Source organism: Lonchura striata, chromosome 4 (assembly GCF_050655825.1).
Source record: "Lonchura striata isolate lonStrDom1 chromosome 4, ASM5065582v1, whole genome shotgun sequence".
NCBI lineage: Eukaryota > Metazoa > Chordata > Aves > Passeriformes > Estrildidae > Lonchura > Lonchura striata.
Genome location: NC_140706.1, coordinates 37,475,987 through 37,498,656, shown reverse-complemented (window position 1 = coordinate 37,498,656; position 22,670 = coordinate 37,475,987). Strand labels below are relative to the sequence as shown.

General features: G+C 37.7%; 1 protein-coding gene across 6 annotated transcripts in view; it reads left to right on the top strand.

The window, feature by feature from the left end:
- CLCN3 (Cl-/H+ antiporter 3) overlaps nucleotides 1-22,670 on the top strand; it is a 61,273-nt gene that overhangs the window by 14,471 nt on the left and 24,132 nt on the right. For 2 of the 6 annotated variants that reach the window (XM_021555387.4, XM_085577981.1), the window contains exon 1: nucleotides 10,478-10,726. The exons of 3 other annotated variants lie outside the window; for them this stretch is intronic. In XM_021555387.4, coding sequence (XP_021411062.1) covers nucleotides 10,645-10,726 — 82 coding nt within the window. In that variant the 5' untranslated portion in view covers nucleotides 10,478-10,644. Of the gene's footprint in view, nucleotides 1-8,576; nucleotides 8,670-10,477; nucleotides 10,727-22,670 lie in introns of those variants that run through there. One more of the 6 variants, XM_085577982.1, reaches the window with a different exon arrangement.

Below are 22,670 nucleotides of genomic sequence, written 5' to 3'. Positions count from 1 at the left end.
GAATGACGGATTTTCAATGGCAGTGTTATGGAGAACAAGTAGGTATTATGAAATTGTGAATTCTTTGAACATAGTGTATTTTAACATGCTAAATAATTACATGGCCATGCATGTGGAGGCTTGGATGGCCTGTACCAAAGCCCTGTCTTGAAGGGATGCTGCCTGTCATCCTGTCATCCCTGAGGTCTCCATAATTTTGTTCACAATTGAAGGCTGTTTATTTGATAAAAGAGGTCTGCATTGGTTTTGACTGTTTTTTATTTAAGTGTAGGGCAAGCTCAGTGGAGGTGGGTTTTTCTACTGCTGTCAGACTGCAGTTTTTTCAAAGCACTTCCTGAAATTAGATGATGGAACCTTATTTGCAGTAAAAATGGTTTGCAAACAAATGACCTCATTGCTGTTCACATCTCGATGTACTTTGACCTGTCTGTGGGAATTCGAGTCCTGAATGAGCTTGCATTCTTCTTGGTAGCTATAGAGATTCCTGCTTCAACTGAGGGAGCTTAGTTGCTTATATTGTGAGTTCAGTGTGGAGACAGTTTACAATTTGACATATGGTGCTAACATAAAATTGGCAATACTTAACCTTAATATGACAACCTGTAAACTGGTAATTCAAAAGCTGCTGCTACTCTTCCTTGCTACTCTCTTCCTTGCTACTATCTCACTGCCGCTGAAAAAGAAAAGAGTATGCCAGCAGGTCATAGTGTAAAACTCTGCATCTCTCCTAAAACCTCCTTAACCATGATTTGGAGTCCCTTGCCTAAAGAGAGAGACCTAAACAATCTACTTTCAGTGCCTTAAATACTGACACTAAAAATCTTCTAGTAGTGAACTAGTATTATGCATTATTTGAGGAACAGAATACAACTTTCAGCAAGCGCAGGCAGTTAAGTATAATGAAGACATTTGTACCACAGATAATTTTTTGAGCAAGAGCTCAAAAGAAACATATCTTTTCCAGCGACATGTGAATGTTGTTTCACATGTATGCTTATTTTTATTTAGCTATTGCTCTTTAAAAATAGAAGAAGAATACAAAGAAAAATAAAAAATAGCTCACTGTTCCTGTTGTATTCTTTATATATGGAAATTGCCTTAACGGATTCTTCCTATTGTTCACAGCTGATATGAAGAAGAGCCTTTGAAGTAATTTTGCACCATTGGCATTGTTTTTATTACCCATCCATTCCATCCATGTGTTATAAAACTGACTTGACTGAACAGTCATTATGACAGTTTGACATACCACTTTCCTAAATTACATACAACGTATTTTCCAAGTTAGCAATATTTGCATTAAAGAGCTCATTGCCATTCTTAAGTAAGGAGTATATTCACCCCCAAATGATGCCATACAGATCAAAGCATGAGATAACATGACTTGCTGTGATGACAAGGACAAGCAGGAGGCACAGCTAACTTATGGAATGAAATTAAATTAAATTGTCAGTAACTAGTTATAATTTACTTTTTTTCTGTTGGATTGTAATTAGGTTGCAGACATTTTGCCTGTTTCATACTAGTAATGCAGCTAAACACAGGATATCTGATAGTATCAAACCATGATTTCTTCTAATTTTTTTATTAGTAATGCATAAAGTTGATTTTGCTCTCCTCTCTGGAACAGAAATTGTTATACATTATGTTTACATGGGTAACTGTGTTAATTAACAAGGTCCTTCTTCAAGCATTTAAAAATTATTGTCAACACCCCTTCTCTCCCCCCACCCCCTTCCGCAACTGACGGGAAGATTGTTAGTTTAAGGAAAAAATGTTTTATCTTAGCTATGGGATGTCATTATCGAATGAGTGAATTTTAGTGAGTATCTGTTTATTATGCTAATGATTTTCTGAACTCTAGTGTTTGTCTTTTTTGTAGTTATTGTCCAAAATGTAAATTCACTTGCTATGGTTGTAGTTGAACAGCCTGTAATGATGTTACAGCGTTAGTTTAGGCATTAGGCTTTCTGAGGAATGGACATTAAATTAAAGTGTGTATGTAGAGTTTTAGTAACCAAGTAGTTTTTTGTTCTCTTAAATGTTTAAAAACAAATAATTATAATTTCAATATCTTATAAATACCATGGTCAGCTCTTTGAGGACTTGACTTGTATGTCAACCCTACTAACAGTCCTTGAATGGTCTCACTGGTCCTTCCTGCCAAAGATTTATTTGGCACATGAGCCTGATGCTTTGGAAGAAGATGAATTATAGTACTAATAATCCATTTTTCCATCTTTCTGATATTATATACTTTTTTGGTCTCCTTCTGCAGCTCTCTTGAAGTGCTTAAAGCACATTGGCTTTTTTAACAGATGCTGCTGAGGAAGTTGTTCCCAACTTGATGGCTTGGTGTAGTGTTAGTATGTGTTTGTCCCTCTCCCAGACAAATAGTATGAATAGTGTAAAGTGAAGGAATGAAAACAGAGGAAGTCTGATGGCATATATGCAGAAAGATGAATCTGAAATGTAAAATAAAATAATTCAGTATAATATGTCTATAAAGTCTTTAGGAAGGAAATAGTAATTTTTTAAATACAGATTTAATAATATTTCATTTATTAATTTTAATTTTGATTTGTTCTTTCAGGTCAGCCAAAGAAAGCAGATAGGATTTTATCCAAATTGATGTCAGGCTGTACTCTTGTTTTTTGCTTTTGAGAATATTCTTGCTTACCAGCATTTTAAAGTGAAAGCTTTGCATCTGCTTGGATTAAACCGAAATATTATTCTGAAAGAGGGTATCATTATGTCCCTGAAATGAGAACAGCTGTACTGAGTCAAACCACAAATCTACCTAGCTTAGCATCCTATCTCTGGCAGGGGTTAAAAGTCAGTGCTTAAGGAAGAGTAATAACAGGGTAAGAGATCAGCACCACAGTACCTGTACAGCAGTTTTTGTCTAGCTGATGGCCCCTGTCATCTGAGTGGTGGGTTTTAATTTTAGTCTTAATCAGTGTATTTTTCTTGAACTGAGCTTTTCTCACAAATGCTATTATTTAGCACCTAAATCATCCCTTGCAGGCTTTCATAGCTCAGCTATGTTTTATGTAAAGCACCACATTCTTTTCTTTATTTTGAACTTAAATCCAGGTATAAATACTGCTGAGAACAGATCTAAGTGCCAGTCTTACTTAGGTTAACACTGGCCCATGTGTTAGCATGGACTGACACGTGGATCTCCTTGTCACTTTCCCTTGTACGGCATAAATGCATAAGCTCTTTTGTGTTTTCTGGTTTTCATCTACAGTTGTAACTGCAGAAAATATTTCTGCCGATACAAAAAGTTTTAGGGGGTATTATTAGCTTATTGATGTAAAACTGCTGTTAAAAAGAAAAGGTTTGATATGAAACCAGAACAGAGTGACCTGAAACTAGGATGACTTGATTGTTGTGCCAAATACACATACCCTGATAAGCCTATCACGTGGTGGCCATACGCATGTAGACACTAACAAGGATTAACACATGAATTATATGGTGGTGTCACTGTTATTAGAACATATGGTGAAAATTTTATTTCCATTGCTACTTACTTTTTCTTCTCCTCAGTTATGTCTTTTTCAGGTTGAGGTCTTCTTATTTGCTTGGTTTGACCTTGTAGCTATCCCATCCTTTGGATCTTCTTCACTGCCCCTTTCTGAACCCTTTCTAATATCTCTAATTTAAGGGAGGGGTCAGAACTTCAGGCAGCATTTAGAGGATGGGCATGTCCTAGAATTGGAGTAAGTTTATTCTGACCACTACCAAGTACTGGGCTTATAGCTTAATGGAATTCAAATATGCCTGGCATAATGTACAATTATGTATTAACAATGTGCAGAATTGAGAATTGCTGTTGACTCTTTGTTCACAAAGCTTATTTATTTATGAAGAAGATGTAATATTCTCAAAGATAGGAGGAAAGCTTAATATTTCTATTTCTATTTCTATTTCTATTTCTATTTCTATTTCTATTTCTATTTCTATTTCTATTTCTATTTCTATTTCTATTTCTATTTCTATTTCTATTTCTATTTCTATTTCTATTTCTATTTCTATTTCTATTTCTATTTCTATTTATATTTATATTTATATTTATATTTATATTTATATGGCTGTTGTGGTTTAGGAGTTGTACTCCCCCATTTAGTTCTCCACTGAGACCTTCCAAACCATACTGCTTGCTCCATCTTCCCCCCATTCCTGCTACCCTGTGGGTGGATGAAGAGGAGAACTGGAAGAACAAAAGGCAAAAATCACAGCTGGAGATAAGAACAATTTAATGGAAACAGCAATGAGATAAGGAAACTAACAGTAACAGCAACAAGAGTAATAACAAATGCATACAAAAAATAAAGAATGATTTACATGCAAAAAATCTCACCCCAGAGCCTGACCTGACTGAACCCTACTGCAGCCATGTTTTCCCAAGTGGAAAGGAATACCCTTCTTGGAAATTAGGGCAAGTCCCATTTCCCTGCCCCGGCAATGACATGAGGGCGGTGTGGAATAACATAGTGTCTTGGTCGTGGTGGCTGTCCTGCTGAGCCAGGCCAGACATCAGGGCTGGAACCAGGACAGTGCTGTGTCTAGGGAGGAATACTCCTTGGTGCTACAATTGCATCCCCTCCAATATGTTGTGAACACCAAGTTGGAAATAGTGGCCAACAGTAAACAACCCTAAAAGAGAATAAGGGCAGTGGAGCAGGTAAGACCTATATCCCTGTATGCATCTATATATGAGGAAAAACAGAACAATCTCTGCAGCAGGATTTTCTAGTCTGAGAAAGGGGAGAAGTGAACTTCAGGGAAAGATGCCAAATCTTCTTGTTGAAGTATTGTAACTACAGCTTTAGCAAACGAGTGTGAGAACACATATGCAAAGGTGAAAATGCAGCAGTACTTTTTTTCTTAGTAAAAGCCTATTTTTTGTAGTAGTTAAGAGGCTTTTAGAGAATCAGAGAGAGAGCAACTTGCTTGCTTTTCTGCCAAATGCTTCTCACATGGTTAATACAGAGAAGTACATATTTCTAATGTCAGTGTAAAATGGATCAATTAAAAAAGAAACAAACCACCAAAAACTTACCAAAACCAACCAACCAGACAACCCCTAAAACCAAGAAAAAACCCCAAACAAAACAAAACCTCAAAGACTACAAAGACTGACACACACCTCTCACACCTAGTAGCTATATGTAGTCTGTTGATGTCTTTTCTTCCAGCCTCCTTGGGTTACATAGTAAGTAGTGTTACAGGCAGGCCCAGAAAGAAATAGAAATAAAATGGAGAGACTAGCCTTGCTTTCAGTGTTTTGGGAGAAGATGTCAAACCAGTCTTTAGGGACCAAACTTTATTTTTTTTCCCCCAGTTTATAAACATAAATAACTGGGGTCTTAGGTGTTAATGCTGTATCATGATTTTATTATTTCCACCTTTTTAAATCTATTTTTATTTCTGCCTTGAGGTTTTGCTTGGCAGTGGGAACCCTTTACTGCTGTTTCCCTGATTGGCAGTGAAGGTTCAACTTCCCTGAGGGGAAGTCGGTCTCAGAATTGATTGCACAACATGCTTTTGGCTATATGACCTGTTCTACTGCATTCTGTTTGCTGGTTGGGTTTGACTTCCGTTACCACCTTCTCTGTCTGGAGAGTGAATAAAAGCACCATTGGAAGTTATAAAAAACTCTAGGAGTATGATACAAAAACCTGTGTTCGGCTATTTAAAATTGAGTTTATTAGGTGAGAACCTGAACTAAAGTGTTCTCTGGTGGGTGAAATGATTGTGAGTAAAATCAAGTGACAAATTTGTGGGAAACAAGCGATTATGAAAAAAGAAACGGTGATTGAGAAACTATTTTTTTCTGTATAATAAAATGCAAATAGGGAAAAATCTTACTGTGTTACTGCTATGCAATTTCTTCTGTGGTTTTTTTTTTTTACTTCTCTGTTGTTTAAACCCCATCTTCTCAACAGCATATGCTATAAATTTGTTTTCTTCTGCTTTTACATTGTGTTTGGTCTAAAATTTTTTGTGTTGATATCTGTCTGCCTTATTGAGGCTTTTGATGAGGTGTCAATCTTCTATATATAGCCTGATACACTGATCAAGGACAGAATTCTATATACTATTAATGAAGGAATGAAGTTGAAGACTCTAATTTACAATGCTTCTAAAATAATTTTTCCTTTTTTACTGTGTATCAGTTTGAAGCTATGTATGACTGTACTTTTTTTTCTCTCTCTTCCCTTCCTCCCCATTTTCTTTGTTATATCATCCTGGATCATGTCTGGGAATTAGAACTGAGAGAACAGTGCTTGTCCTCTTATCATCTTTCATATTCTCACAGCAGGCTCTGTGTGACCCATAGGAGAAAGTTTTATGATTTTATGCAGAATGAACGGAGCCAGGCTGAAGGGGCTGCAAGATACTAGACTGAGACATTAAGAGAAGTCAACCTGGTAGAGGGGTTAGACTTGAGCTTAATTTGGCTGCATGGTTTGGGAAAAGGGTTAATGAAAGAAGAAACTGGGAGAAAAGGTAGGAGAGTGAAGATGGGAGGAAGAGTAATGATGAAGCACAGAGGCTTTTGAGACATTTTATGTATGCTTTGGCACTTTGTTGTAAACAGATGCTTTCATGCCTCCCCTTCAAGAGAAGGTATGTATGAGTTAAATTCTTTTTGGAATGGTTGGAGATGGTAGTTACTTTGGTGAGTGCTCTATGTGTAGCATTTTTCAGGAGAACATTATCTTCTAGCTCTGCTGAAATAGAAGCTTTAGTTTTGAATAATAATAGGAAAGAAAATTACAGTTAAAAGTCACCAAAATCTTTTGCATCAGTCACACTAACATTTGTAGTTATCAGTCACGTTTTCGGCATCTGTTGTTATGCTGATGAAATCATTCAGCATCCCAAAACTTATATTTGTAATTTCATAAAAGAGCTGGTTTTAATTTTCATTTTCTAGTGCAACAAAGATATATAGTCTGTCTCCAAAATAAACCAAGTAATTGGGAGAAGTGAGAGCATATTTATTTTATACATAGCAAGGTGCTTGGCTGTCTTCTTTAAACCTAGCTTACTTTTTAATATGAAATGGGAAGTGCTTCAGAGGTAAGGTCTTCCCTCCTGCTTTGAGTAAGCAGGCTATCATACCTCCATGGTACTTCCCTTCTTTTCATTGGCCTTGTTTTGTCCCTTCAAAACATATTTCCCTGGGTGCAACTGATTTGTATAACTTCTGACTTGTTCTTATATTGTCAGATACTTTACCTTGAATATGATTCTTCTCTTTCCCTAAACTGGAAAAGACCAAGTGTGGAGAGAGGATAAAAGTGCCTTTTGTCATTCTTAGTATGCCTTAAAGGTGTGTCACCTGTGTATGTTCCAGTATTTTCAGAACAATGGACTTCTGCAAAGACAGGTGCATCTAAGTTATGGTAAAACCACAGCCTGTGCCTGCAGAGAACAATGGGAGCACTCAGATGTGTGAAGTTATTTGGGCATGGAAGATTTCTGGGATTGAGAATTAGTCTATAATTACTGTGATGACATTTGAAAAACAAGCTGCTATACACACCTACTGTTTACATATGAGCTGTTCTATGTTGTAAATTGGCAATTTGAAGGGGCTCTCAGCCATTTAAAATAAGGTTACTGTTAAACTTGCTTTAGGCCTTACAAGTGTTCATAATATTTTGTACTAGAGTCACCATTTCACTGACTATAATTTTGGAATTTGCAGAACTTGACAGGAGAAATAACTGACATACTCTTTGGAATATAAAGTTGTCAGTTCAAGCCATACACTTTTTCAGATCAGGTAGAAAAAGGGTAATTTGGAAAGATTACATTGCATAGGTGTTTAGCTATTTACAAAGGAAAAGGACTGCTTGTCACGTTAGTATGCATATTATCTTTCTTTCTTAAAAAAAACAAAACAACACAAAAACTAAAATCACCTTTCATGGTATTGTAGGAAAGTGAATACACACAGTGGTGATGGGTATGAACAACGAGAACACAAGCTACTGGTAACTGAGAAGGGAAAATGACTGCTCTGCCTTTTAAGAGTAGACAAAGGACTTATTTGGCAGCCAGTCTCTAAGCAGTGAGCTTTGAAAACTCTTTTTTAGTATTAGGTGGACTCTTGATATTTCATGTAGCAAATACGAAGTAATCTGTTTTACACTGCAGACGACTTGTTATGACTTTCCCCCATATCCACAGTGGATCATATATGCTCTCAAACAAGTTATATCCTTGACCTTTTCCAGCTCAAACTGGATTTCAGTCTTGGGCAGAAGTTTTGCATTTGCCTTAGTCCAATGAACAGGTTTAGGCAAAACAAGTGAGCTATTTCTTTGCTGTGACTGATTTTTATTATCAGTTGTAAGACATTCCACGTTTTCAGTAGCAACATCAAACTCCTAAAGTAGAGGTGATCTTCCAGTCCTATAAAGGACGTCAAGTCCTTTATATCCTTTATTTCATATTCTCTCAAGTATGAAGTTGAATTTATAGTGTTATCATCTATAATCTACATATAATAAATGCACTAACAGTTCATTCTGTAATAATTCTTGCTTCAGGTTACAGAAACTGTTGTATTTCTTCCTGCTGTGAATGACTTCTTATTTAGAACCTTACAATAAGATTACAGACTACTTCCAGGTTCTGTTGAGGTAAGGAGTTAAGAATGCTCAGGGATTTTTGTTGTGTTTCTCTGGAAATAAGGTATATGGATAATCTGAATTTAAGAGGTGCTTAGATTTGTCTTTTCACAGGCAAAAATAAATGGTGATAATGCATAATGGCTCTGAAAGTTTTGCATGTGCAAGATCTTAAAGATTCTGGTTTTTTTGTTAAAAAGGTTGTGGGAGGCCACTTTTAAAAAAAACATTTGTAGAGGTGATAGCAAATGGGAGTTGTCTGTTTTTTAGAATTGATTATCTGTGGCTCAAGGGTTCCCTTTGTCATGGAGATAAGGTATTCTTTAAGGTTTTGAAACGTATTTTGCTATATGCTCATTTCCCCCTGCCTTTTCTCATTAGTTTTTCCACCTCTAGAGATACCAGCATTTTCTCAATGTCTGTATCAGAGCCGTATTTTTTAACATTTAGTATATTTACAAGCCTGTGAAGTAAATGTAACATTTTTCTATGTCCTATTCTGTCCTTAAAATCATATGGAGGACACAGCTTGTAACATTGGCTTATAAGAGAAATTACTTCTCTAAGAACATATATGGAAAATTATTTAAGAAACTAACCCATTTGAAAATAAAATAGCTGTGTCACATTTACAGAGGTGCAAAGGCATACACAATAAAATTAATTCCTTATTTGCTGTGTGAATGAAATGGAAGCTGGCCTTGTGCAGTAGGCATGCAATATATTAACTTTGCTACCTGCTGAAGGGGAAGAGAAGGAAAACCAATACGCATACCTTCTGTATGTATTTCATTACCACTGGACCAACTATGGAAATCCCGTGGAAAATAGCATTCTTATAAATTGTTCTTATTAGCAATTGGAGGCTATGACCAGGACAAGATCATACATTAAACATAAAATAGTATATTGATTCAATATGTAATAGTATCTGCTTCAAATGGAAGCATGTAGTCAGTGTAAGATTTCTTGTCTTTAGATCCTGGCTGTTTGAAGTGCTTGGGCTTTGCCAGTGCTGTAACAGCCACAGCTTGATGATGCCTTGGTTAGCATTCATGTGGGTTGTTGCCTATTTTGAGCCTGTGACTTTTAAGGGACTCAGACCATTTTATCAATGTGTAGAGTAATGCAAGCTAACTGTGGACTTGTGTTTATTACATTTTCTTCCACCCACCTCAAGCTTTGTAGTGTGAGTATGGATGTTACACAGTTGTAATACCAGAATAATCGCACAAAAAAATTGAGACACTACTCCATTTTAGTTAGATATGTAATTAAATTATTGTTTTAATTTTTTTGATGACACATATTCATATCTGTCAGTCACTGCGGTAGGACTGAAAGTTCTACCTGAATGGGGATAGGAGGTTGATGAAAGTGGGTTGAGCTGATCCTGTGGAGCAGAGGGGTTGGCAGGTTAATGTTGTTCTTCCTTTGAGGTAATCGTTTTGATGTTAGAAAAGAGTAAATAAAATGCCTAGGAAGGAGGCTTCTCCCCAGCCCCCAGCAATGCATGAATCTTCCCTTCTGGATAAAATGGATAAAATACATAATATTTTTATAGATAAAACAGGTGTTTAGAAGCGTCAGCAGGCGTGGTTCCAGAAAGGTGCAGGAGCTACGAGCGGCTCTTTGGCGGCCGGCTTTGAGTCGGGCCCCACCGTGCACCTGTTGGCGGGCTCCCCTCCGGGAGCGCATCCCTCCCGGCGCTCGGCCGGCGGGCGGCTCTGCCGGCAGCCGCCGCGGCCGCTCTCCGCCCTCCCGCCGGGCGCTCCGGGCGCGCCCGAGCCGCGCCGGTGGCGGGGCCGCCCCGCGCTGACATCAGCGGCGGGGCCGAGCCCGCTCCGCAGAGCCCGGCGCTGCAGAGCCACGGCGGCGGCGCGGGCCGGGCCCGGCCGAACATGGCAGCGGCCCCCGCGGCCAGCCTTGCGTGAGGAATGCCGCGGCCCTCCTGAGCCGGCAGGCGGGCCTCGTGTTCGTCACGTCCATGGATGTCTCTTCCGATCCGTATCTGCCCTACGATGGAGGGGGAGGAGACGGAATTCCGCTCCGGGAGTTGCATAAACGAGGTATGCCGGATTGGCGTTTGGGTTACTTGTTTGCGTGGCTGTACGTGCGGGACCGCTGTCCGCGTTGGAAACGGGGACGTAAAGGCTTGCTAATTATCGAACTGCTTTTTTTTCGTCTGCCCGATTCCTTTTGTGGGAGGAGAACTCAGTTCTGGCTGGTTCCTGTGTTGTCAGGGATTGTTTTCTCTGCGGGCAGATCAGTCCTGCTTCACATCTCATCGCCCTGTGACTCCATCTTCGATGTGTGGCAGGCTTGCCTTTCGCTCCCTCTCAGGATTTTTTTATGTGTGTGTGTTTTTTTTTTTTCTTTCCTTAATCAATTAAGCCATCTCGTGCAGAAAAAAGCCCTCCAAAAACTGTGTTTGTCTTTGACTACGACCAAATTAGCTAGAGTTAGTAAATAGAGTATTTACCTGCTTTCCACTAGCATGAATAGGAATAGTGTTTGTCTGGCTTTGCGTTTCCATACCTGGTTTTAAGGCTTGACCGGTTCTTGCCGTTTTTGATATGCCAAGGGAAAGCTCTGCAATGGTATTGTGTCAGCTCAGCAAATATCGATGAACTCATAAGGAACTGGTGCTTTAGGTTCTCTACACTGTTGCTTGTAAGGAAGCAGATTTAGAAAGAAAAGTGTTCAGAGGGGGAAAAAATTCTCTTTTGAGTTTGCATTCTGTTTCTTGCTGTAAATTTAAAGCAGAAAATATTAGTCTGTAAAGATTTGCTTTTGTTCTGGGAAGTTGTAGCAAGAATAAAAGTTACGCCTTCAAATTCTGAAAATACAAGTATGTTTTCTTGTTTGGATTGGATGGTCACAATGTGGCATTTAAAACAATAAATGTAGTGAATTCCTACTTTTGTTTAAATTGGGCAATCTAAAATTAGAAAGTTATGAACATTTATAGCTGCTGGCGTAAGCATTAGAGAGGAGGTAGGCTGAGAACAGAGATAAGATTTACATAAAATTATTTTTTTCTCTCTCCATGTAATTTATTGGTTTGCATGTCCATGCAAACTCTTATTTCTGTAAATTAATAATTGGTTTGCATGTCCATGCAAACTCTTTATTTCTGTAAAAAAATCAGATCATTTATTTTCATCTGACGTTTTATCTGTCTTTTAGTAGTTTACATAGAAGGTCTTTTTATGATTCTTAGAATGTTTTTCAGCATATCTTAAGAACATCAACAAGTTCCAATTTAGACAAGCAAATTTTACACTGTCTAGCAAGTGCTAGATAGTTCTCTAAGTCAGATTTAGAACCCCTTCTGAGAAATTGAGGCGAGTATTTTCTTAAAAGATTTGCGAAATGTGACTTTGGGATCTTACCAAAGCTGAATGTAAACACCTGAAGGGAAGGTGCAAAGAAGGTGGAGACAGGAACTTCTCAGCGGTGCCCAGTGACGGGACCAGAGGCAGTGAGCACAGACTGAACATGGCAGGTGCCCTCTGAACATCAGGAAACAGATGTTTATGAGCACTGTAACAGGTCACCCAGACAGGTTTTGAAATTTCCTCCCTCAGAGACATTCAAAAGCCATGTGGACATGGTCCTGGGAAAACAGCTCTAGGTGGCCCTGCTTGAGTAGGGGGTTTAGACAAGGTAACCTCCAGAGATTACTTCCAACCTCAGCCATTCTGTGAGTTTAGATTTGTAGATAGATTTAAATATGAGAACTGCAAAACAGTCCTAACATGACACTTTCAGACTCTGCAGTAATAGTCAGACATTGAAATGTGATAAGCTGTATATTCCTGGAAAATAACAGGTTTTAGTTGATTTTTACAATACAGAAAGTAGATATTTGCAGTGCAAAGTGGTATGTGGCACACTGGAGTATTGCTGTTAAATATAATGTTTGCAAATACTGTAATGAAGACTGTGGAGGATTCAGCTAGGTAGTTCCATTGTGGTGACACTGCTGGGAGCCAGCAAGACAATTCCCAATTGCGACTTGTCATTTTTGCAGTTCCACTGAATTCTGTTAGGGCTTGTGCTTCCCATATTCTAATGTTTTATTTCAAAACAAATGTTACTTGTGCTTCTTGGGCTTGCTCTAGTGAGTTTAGATTTAAAAAAATCCAAGCAACCAACAACTAAACCTGAATAGTGTCACCATAATCTTTTCCAATTCTGAATTTTTCAAGTACTTATCAAACCATGACAATATGTCTCATAAGAAGATGACTCCAGACAAGTTTGTTCTAATAGATGTAACCAAAATTTGTGAGTATTTCCTGCTGGTTTACAACGTCACAGTAATCTGTTATTGTGATTCAGCTATTAAAATAAAGCTCAAAATGCTAGCAGACAAAACCAGAAATTGAAAGTAAATTCCTCACATTACTTTGTGTACTAGCACAATTTTTATTTTCATCTCATGTAGATTTCACAGCATTGTGATAACAAGCTCAGAGATCATGGGTAAAGATATTCCAAGAAAGCGGAATTAATTGTCAAAGGCTGGTGAATTTTTTCCCTTATTCACATGCTCACAACTGGTATGTCCTGCAGAGTAATGTTCACGTCATGCACAATTGCTTTGTAACATCAAGGCATTTGTTGCACTAATTGACTGCAGTGGCTCACCCAAAGTAGCTGTACCTCAGCAATTATGAAATTACTTTAAATCAGCAGAGGTCTTTGAGGTTTAATTAATGACCTTCACTAATGTTCAGTGAGATGAAATAGGAAGTATTATGATACATTATTATTAAAGGCCTGATCTGTTAGCTTTAGATCCCTTGCATTAAGATTTTTTTCCCATGCAAGTACACAATGAAACAAATTGAAAATTACGTTTGTATTAATTGTATTTAGCTTTTATGTTGATTACTCACTACTGTGTCTTAAAAAAAAAAGCTAGATATTATTGAATACTCCTTAGTAGGAGCTCCTTTGACTTGTGCTGTCCTAAGATTTCTTTTTATGTGATACTAAATGCGTCGTTCTAGACCTACTTATCCTCCCTGACACACAAATAAAAATTCAGGAACACAATTCACTTTTTCTCACTTCTCTACTAAATAAGAGTTAAAAATACTACTTCTCAGAAAGGGTTGAAAAGTTCTGATGTAGGATTGAATATATCCCAAGTAACTGGCATGTAAATTTTTAGAATTTTTTGTATAACAAACCATATACTGCAACATATGTAAATAAATTACTTGTGTTGCCCTCAGATTTATCTTTGCATTGTTTTTACTACCTTGACCCTTTTGAAAGTTCAGAATGGTCAGTATCTTGCTTATCTTCCAGCTGTTCATATACATGCTCATGCTGACCCTCTTTTTATTATTCCTAAATAAGCCTTAATTTTACCCCAATTTAAAAATTTGAAATCTGAGCAATAGCAGAACATGTATGGTGGCCAGGCTACCAGATCAAGCAAGACTTGATCTTTAGTAGGCACAAGCTCTGTTGACTCCTAGTTATTTTCTGCATATACATAAACACGTTTTAGATTTAAGAAATTCCTTAGATTTAAGAAAGATTTGGAAATCCTCAAGGAAAATTATTGAAATTTTATTTTGCTAATAATTTCTGATAGAATCAGTAGCCAAGAGATGTAAAAACTACATGTATAAAGAACATGCTAGATATACTGATGATTTAGTTTTTTATTAACCTGATTTTTTTTGGGAGATAAAGTAAGTCACAATTTCATTTATCATGCACCAGTCACCAGCCATGAAGATGCAACTTCTCTTGCTTAGACAATACTGATAGTAACAGAGGAAACCTCTCAGCCACCTGGAGCCTCACCTGCTACTGTAAACTGTGGGCAGAGAATATTTAATAATAGCCTAGGAAGACTTTGAGTCAGATGTATACTGAGCCAGTTCAGATGCTCTTAAGTGCTAAAACTTATACTTTGGTATTTTTGACTGCATTTGTGCTTAAGGTCCTCTTATGTTTAAGAATTAGTAATAAATCAAAAGTCAATACCTGTGTGACCTTTGAAATAAATGGCTATAAAAGTTGTGTACACATGCTCAGAACTAGAGCTTGACCCTGAAATTTTATTGGTTGCAGAGCAAGAGTTAAAAAATTGTTTTTCTAGATTAATTACATGCTCACAACAGAAAATGTGATCAAGATTATCATCATTCTCTAACTTTAAATACTTCCAGAAAAAACCTAACTTGGAGAAACTCAGTATGATTATGACACTGTATTTCTGCTGTGCTTTGTTTTAAGGTTCCTTGTATAAAAGAGCGATAAAGATTTTCAATTATGAGTTTAGCATATTTGACTTTGGTGATTACCATGAAGTACCATCAGCTGTAAATACAGTTCATTTAGGTAGTTACAGGTTATCTGTCCGCATGTGCTGTATAACTGGTAAGGTTCTCTATGAAGTTTGTTTCTCAATTTTGGAAATAATTTTTGATGCATTTTTGAGATATTAGAAAACTGTTAAACAGACCAAGATTATGCCCTCCTTGGTCCTGAATGTGGTCTGAATGGGATAATCATATTAACAGAAATCCTGCTGAATCCTGTCTTTGCCCTCTAAAACAACATATAAGTAAGTTGCTCTTATGTACATGCAGCAGTGGCACTTAGAAATCTAATTATCTAAATTTCTGGCATTCTGACTCTAATGGCCTTGGTCATTGTTAGATCATAGATAACTCCCCTTTTGTAATGCTTGCTTTATCTAACTTCAGATATTTTTATACCTTCTATTTTTCTCATCTCCTTCCTCATTATTCATCTTAAATATAAGTTGTAAATTTAGTAGTGGGAGGATCTCAATAACTTTTCACTTGCATATCTGAAGTCCCTATTCATCATAGACATAATTAAATAAACATAATCCATCTGCCTTTATGACTACAAGAAAAGAAATCTATAGCAGTAAACCTCTTTTTTTGGCGCTGCATCATAGAAACAGAAATGTTTGTTTCACTAAAGTGAAAAGCCAAAGCATAGGGCTTTGGTTTTTTTTCCCGTGCGCATTTGTGGTGGACACAAATCTTCAAAAGTCTTGGTTTAACTCAGAGGTGCTACTATTGAACTTTGATTTCACTCCTACTTTGTAAAAGGTTATTTATGCCCCCTGATCTATTTGGGAGCAGATGAAATGGAGAGTATTATCATGTAGTATTTTAGTAAACAGTACAACTTATCTTTGTTCCTCAAAGCTTGTTCCATATCTTCCCGTTTCCTATTTATTAGATTTTTTTCCAGTTGACTTTTTTCAGTTTGTGTATATATAGTTGTGTCAATTTTATATGCACTTTGATTGTAATGCAGAGACCACTTTCTGTTTGAAAGCCTTTGATACAGTTAGAAGAGTTAACTGAAGAGACATGCTGAAAATTCATAGTTGCAAGTGGAATGTATTACTCGATTGCAAAGACTTTAACTTTGTTAATCATCAACAGTAGCAAATAAGATTGTCATTGTGTGCTGTGCTTCTGATTCTGAAATTTAAAAATTGCTTCTAGCCAGGAAAAAGAAATACTGCTTAATTACTCTTTCTGAGTCATTAACAAACAGATAAAGTAAAATAAACTGATGATTGTTTCTTGTCTTTTTAATTGAAAGTCTCATATTTTGAGGTCTGAATATGGTGACAGAAAGAAGCTGAGGCATTAGAACATACCTCATGTATACAAATCTTCTTTGTTCCAAGCGTAAGTGATCCTTACAGTGTGCATTGCATGCAGGGTGCTTCCCTGCCTCCACTCCCCTTGCCACCTAATACCCAAGGACACGCGGGTGAAGCAAAGCCTTGGATTAGAATCTGGCCTCCGGAAAGCTACAACCCCTGCTGATTTTAACACTCAGCAGATTTGGATGGTCATGTCAGAGGGAGCTTATTCCAGCCTTTACTGTAATCTGACTTAACTTCATTTTCACTCCCAGAGGTGCATTTATTTTTTCCCTCCTTTCACACTGCTGGGAGTAGCCCAAAGGAGACACGTTGCACTGCTGTCAGCTGTTAGAACAGGGGCTGGGGCGAATGCTATTTAGTTGTGTATTGTTTAGAAAAAGGGATGGTGAGCAGCAGCAACTATTCTTGCTGTAAGACTTAACAATTACATAGCCTGTAGAGAAATACCTGTGAGAAATTAGGTCCTGTTATTGCTCTGCCATTGAATACAGCATTGACATTGTTTATCTGTTGTTGTTTTCACAACTCTGGAATGTTTCTAAACCTTAGGGAGTTTTGAGCTCTTTGAAATAGATGTTACTGTATAGTGTCTGGATATTAATATTCATAGTTTTGAGCTGTTTCCAGCAGAAAGTTATAATTAAAATATAACAAGACCCCAAGGGTGCATTTATGTATTTCAGGATAACTAGTCTGACAGTTCATTGCTATGGAAGGGGGTGAACTTGTTGCTCCCCTTCTATTCTCTCAGTTTTTGCCCTTGCAGGCTCTGTTTGTTCTCCAACACCACAGAAACTTGATTCCACTTCCTTATAATGGCAGATTTTTTTTGTTGTTGTTGTTAGTTTGTCTGCTTAGCTGGATTAGCATGTGGGTTGGTTTACTGTACAGTCAGATCAAGGGTGACAGAGCTGATCTAAGGGTGAGACTGGGAGAGTGTGACCAAGAACAGCAGGGATGAATAGGGGGAGCAAGATCTACTCCTTGTGTGCCAGCAGTCAATTAGATCAGCTCAGTCTTACTGTATAATTATGTCCCAAGAGGTATGTCTCATTTTTTAAAATGGAATGAGATAATACAGGCTCAGTTTGAGACAACGGTGTATTTTGTGATGTGCCTTCAGAAGATGGATATCATGTGCTGTGTAGCATATAGAAGGGGTCATAAACTTTATCATAAGATTATGGTCCCTTGTTAACTCTGATAGGCACCCTCTTGAGAAGCCTGTTCATGTCTCAGTTCTGTACCTTATTCTCTTGCGGGGGTGTACCTGTGAGGATTTGTTCTCTAGGTGATACTGGGTAATTGTTCAGGTAATCACGTGGTGGATTACCACATAAAAATCTGTCGTGCATTGTTTGACTACGCAGGATGTAGCATTTGTCTTAAATCTTGGTGTTTCTTTTCTCATTATTTTTATGAGGAAAGAAGGAACACAGCATACAAGGAAAGAGTTGGGGAGGATTGTTGAAGAGTTATGCATTAATCAGGAGCAGAATGTATGTTGTAAAACCACTTTCTTGTATGCAATAAATTAGCTACTAACTTACCAGGTATTTTTCTTTTAAAAACATCTTTTTAAAAACATCTTTCATCAGCTGCATGTGTTCCAGGGTTACTTTCAAATTTGAAAGAAATCTTCTGAGTTGCAGAAAGACAAAGCAGTATGGGATTACTGCTGCAGGAGGTGAGGCAGCTTTTAAAAATACTGTGCATGGCCTCAAGATTGCTGTGTCTAATCTATATAAATCAGCTTTCAGTCATGTTTATCATAGTTCCAACATCAATCGAGATTGAATACTGCTTGTATGAGGCACATCTATAAAATATGAAAGATGAGATAGTTCTTGTTTTAATGAGGGACAAAAGCCAGGGAGGAATCCTGGTATATAAAGAGGCTTCTGTGAGTATAGAAAAATTTATAATTTTTTAACCTAGTGGTTCCAGCAGCAGAAACTAGCTAGAAAAAGCAGGAAGTTGTATCAGTGTTGAGACCCAACAGCTGCTGAGTATAACTTCATGTTCAAAGAGAAATGCAGAAGAGTAACATGGTAAGAACTGTTTGTTTTTTGTCAGACATAGTATCTTCGCAAGCAATTTTGGATTGTATTTGCAATTTTGGATTTGGATGTATGTTTTACATTCTCATTAAAATTAAAAAAAAAGAAGAAGAAAAAATCCTTTACTTCTTCAGACAGAAAAGCTTTTTTTTACAATCCACTTTTCTTATTCTGGTTTCTTTTGTGTAGCATTTTTGATTAGTTGGAAATTTCTACTGACAATACCAAGCATTATTCATTTGTGTAGCATTTTTGTTGTACTTCATTCTCATCAGGTGTCCCAAAGTACAGTGTTTAACTGCTAACCTTAATGCTTATTACAGTTTTTTCTTTTAACGTTGTGCAATATTTTTTTTTAACAATTTCAGTTCACACAGTTCTTCAGCAATACCAGAGCTGATTGCTGAGAAAGGATTGTGCTCAAGATTTGGAATTTTATGCATGGAAGGATAACAAAAGTCACCTGCCTTTCTAGAAGGTAGTTCATTCAAGACTTAGAGTGACTGACTTCCTTTTTCCGAAGAAGCATGTTGCTCTTACTGTCTACAAGCCTACTGTCTATAAGCTTTCAGTCTGTGATTGCAGCAGCTCACAGCAGTTACATGTTGAGATTCAGGACGGCCAGCAAAGCTTCACCAAGTTTCCCCCTTGGCCAGCCCAGTGGCCTTCTATGAGAGAGTGATTCCATCAATGAAAAAGGGAAGGGTTACAGATATTATTTATCTGGGCTTCTGTAAAGCATTTGACATGGGCCCCCACAACATCCTTCTTTCTCAACTGGACAGAGATGGATTTCATGAACCATTATCCAGTCATTAGATGAATAAGAAATTGCTTGGATGGTCACATGAGAAGGTAGGGGTAAATGGCTCAGAGTCTTGATGGCTATAAGTGACAAGTGGTGTCTCTCAGAGGTTCATATTGAGACTGGTGTTATTTAATATCTTCATTAATGACATAGATCAAGGTATTGAGTGCATGCTTGGAAATTTGTAGATGACACCAAGCTGAATGGTGCTGTTGACACTCCTAAAGGATGAGATACTATCCAGAGGGACCTGAACAAGCTCCAAAAGTAAGCCCATGGAAATCTCATGATGTTTAACAAGACCAAGGTGTTGGTAGATGAGAAGTTGGACGTGACCTGGCCATGGGCACTCCCAGCCCAGAAAGCCAAATGTGTCCTGGGCTGCATCCAAAGCAGTGTGGCCAGCAGGGCCAGGGAGGGGATTCTTCCCTCTGCTCCACTCTGGTGAGACCCCATCTGCAGAGCTGCATCCAGCTCTGGGTTCCCAGCACAGGAAGGACACTGTTGGAACAAGTCCAGCAGAGGGACACCACAATGATCACAGAGCTAAAGCACCTCTTCTGTGGGGAAAGATTGAGTGGGTTTGGTTTATTCAGCCTGGAAAAGAGGTTTTGAGGTGATGGAATTGTTGCCTTCCAGTACCTGAAAGGAGCCTACAAGAAGCATGGAGAAAGACGAATTATAAGGGTGCATAGTTACAGGACAAGGGGGAATGGTTTCAAGCAGAGAGGAGGTTTAGATTAGATCCTGGAAGAAATTCTTTACTATGATGGTGGTGAGGCACTGGATTAGGTTGCCCAGATAAGCTGTAGGTGCCCCATGCCTGAAAGTGTTCAGGGCCAGGTTGGATAGGACTTTGAGCAACCTATGTAGTGAAAGGTGTCCTTGCCCAAGCACTAGATGGTCTTTAAGTCCCTTCGAACCTAAACTATTCTGTGATTTTGCTTTATAAGGATTGTTGTGAGTTGTACTAAGACTCTGAGAATATCAATATATTGTTTCCCTCACTCTAGTAACATGGGTTAGTTTAGAATAGCAGTAATTATAAAAGTTCCGCATGCCACTTTTACCATTAGCTTCCAGTCTCATAAAAACTTAAGTAAATTCATATGTAATAAAAAGGCTTTACTTTTTTTACAGCTCCAAAATGGCTTAGGTATCCTCATATGAACTCCAGAAGTGTTCTCTTATCATAGCTAGAGGCTATACCTATACATCTTGTATGCTAAGTGCTTGTTGTGGTTTTTAAGACCAAACCTGCTTCTTTTCTGGTGGAAAGCATGTAGCCTGAGAAAGCATCTTGAAACTTCAGGACTGGGGAAGAGGGAGAGGATGGAAGGGGAAATAATTCTGAATGTTTGCTAAGTGCTACAATTTATCTATGTAATGATGATTTTCTGCCTGATGGTTAGAATGTGGTGATGAAATATCTGTATTCTGGTAAGGGTTTTAACATTGTGCTGAAAATGCATTTAATGACTCTTTGAAACTGGGAGTAAATAGTAAGAATTTGTGTGTTTATGCTGATGAGAAATCATCTTTATTGCTGGAAGAAGCATCCTGTCGTGTGAAATGCTAGAGAAGGAAGAAGGGTAGAGGGAAGTAAAAGCTTGAAAAAATGTGGAGTCTTAGTAAAAGTATATTTCTTTAACATCTCCTTTAGAATAGTTATAAATCACACAGATCATGATACTAGCTAGAGAATGTCATCTCAGAGTTCTGTATCTTAAATATAGAGCATCAGATTTTGTAGAGTTGTCCTCTTCATGGTGCTCTAAGGAAGCCTTTCTACCATGTTCACTGCTTCCTATTTTCTCTCGATACAAGATTGCAGCTATTCAGGTGTTGCATTAGGCAGTCATGGCAGCTCTGTATTAAACAAAACCTCCTTTTCAGCTTCATATCTTCTTCTGTGTCTCTTCCCCATTGTACAATAATCAGTTATATTCCAGTATTTGGTGTGCCCGCAACTGTTGGCAAAGTAGGAACCTGACATAGTTTCAGCGGGATTTTTACTGTATCTAGACAGTGACCATCATTTGTAATCTACTCCAAGTTCTGCTGTGGGTCAGGTGCAATTAGTATAAATGCCATCTCTGATGATGGCATCTCTGATAATCCCCTGGAGAGAATTCCAATTTAGCACCTTGTGATATGCATAAAATAATCTTTTACTGTTTGTGATGCATTTATAACTCTCAACTTTCCTTTGCCTTCTGTGGCATAGGACTGCATGCTCCTTGTAGTTTGTTACTGCTTCATTTATAGCAGGGCATAAAACCAACTCCTCCAGAGCAAAGACAAACTTTTGCCCAACCCTACTCACTCAGGTTCAGGAAACTGTGTCATCACATTGGAATGATTTAGGAAATTAATAATTAAGCCATTGGTGAGGTTAATTTATGTCTCCTTGCTTTGCCAGAGGAAGCTGATTTCATGTAAAAATAATATTTTAATAATGTATTCTGTTAGTGCCTTAATTCTAAGAGCTAAACTAGTTATCACACTGTGAATTTTGTTAGTATCTCTTCCACAAGATCACCTTGCCCTTTCAGCTATCCAGGCATGTATCTTAGACTTCTAGTTAGGAGAATTGGAAATGGCAAGGGAATTGAATCCCTTATCCTAAAACAAGGTTTTCACAATCACCTCTGTTAACAAATCTGTTTTAAATTGTTGTTGTTGTTAGCCTTTTATTAATGGAAGCATAGGTAATGCTTCCTTACATCTGCCTTAAGAGAGACTAGCAATAGCTTTGGGAAGAGATTTACAGGGCTTAGCTATGGGAAATGGATGAGGGGGGATTTAGTATGGCATGGACTGGGGAAAAATGTATTAAGCTAAAGATGGCAGCCAGGCTCACATAAGAGATAGGTATTGGTGTTACTGGGGAGATGTCTGCTACATTTGCATTGTCTTCTGTACTTTTCTTTTAATCTTTATAGAATTTGTAATAATAGTTGTTTGTGTATCTTGAAAATTATAGATTGCATTTTGTCTTAATAAGAATTTTGTATTGTTTTCTTGTTTTCTCTTTCACCACTAAGAAAATGTCTGAATAAACAATATGTTATATAGTAGGCATCAACATGACCTCTTTAACAATAGATGACTGAGGCATAGTGTAATGCCAGATGTTACACTGCTTCTTCTAGATCTTAGAATTCACATTTGTAAAGGGAAAAGGCACATTTTACTTACATATAAATCTATTTGTGAGTTATTATGAGGGCTTGGGCTGGTGATCTCAGCATTTGTAGCATTTGGAAATTTACAGGTAGGTCCTTTGGCAAGCTGTTTGTCTGTTAGTTTTGGTTTTTTGGTTAGTTGGAAATTTCCACTGACAATACCAAGCAGCTCAATTAAAGAAACCTGGAAATAAACACAAACAAACCAACAACAAAAAACCCCCCCAAAAAACAGGTTAAAAAACCCCCCACCTGTCTAAACAT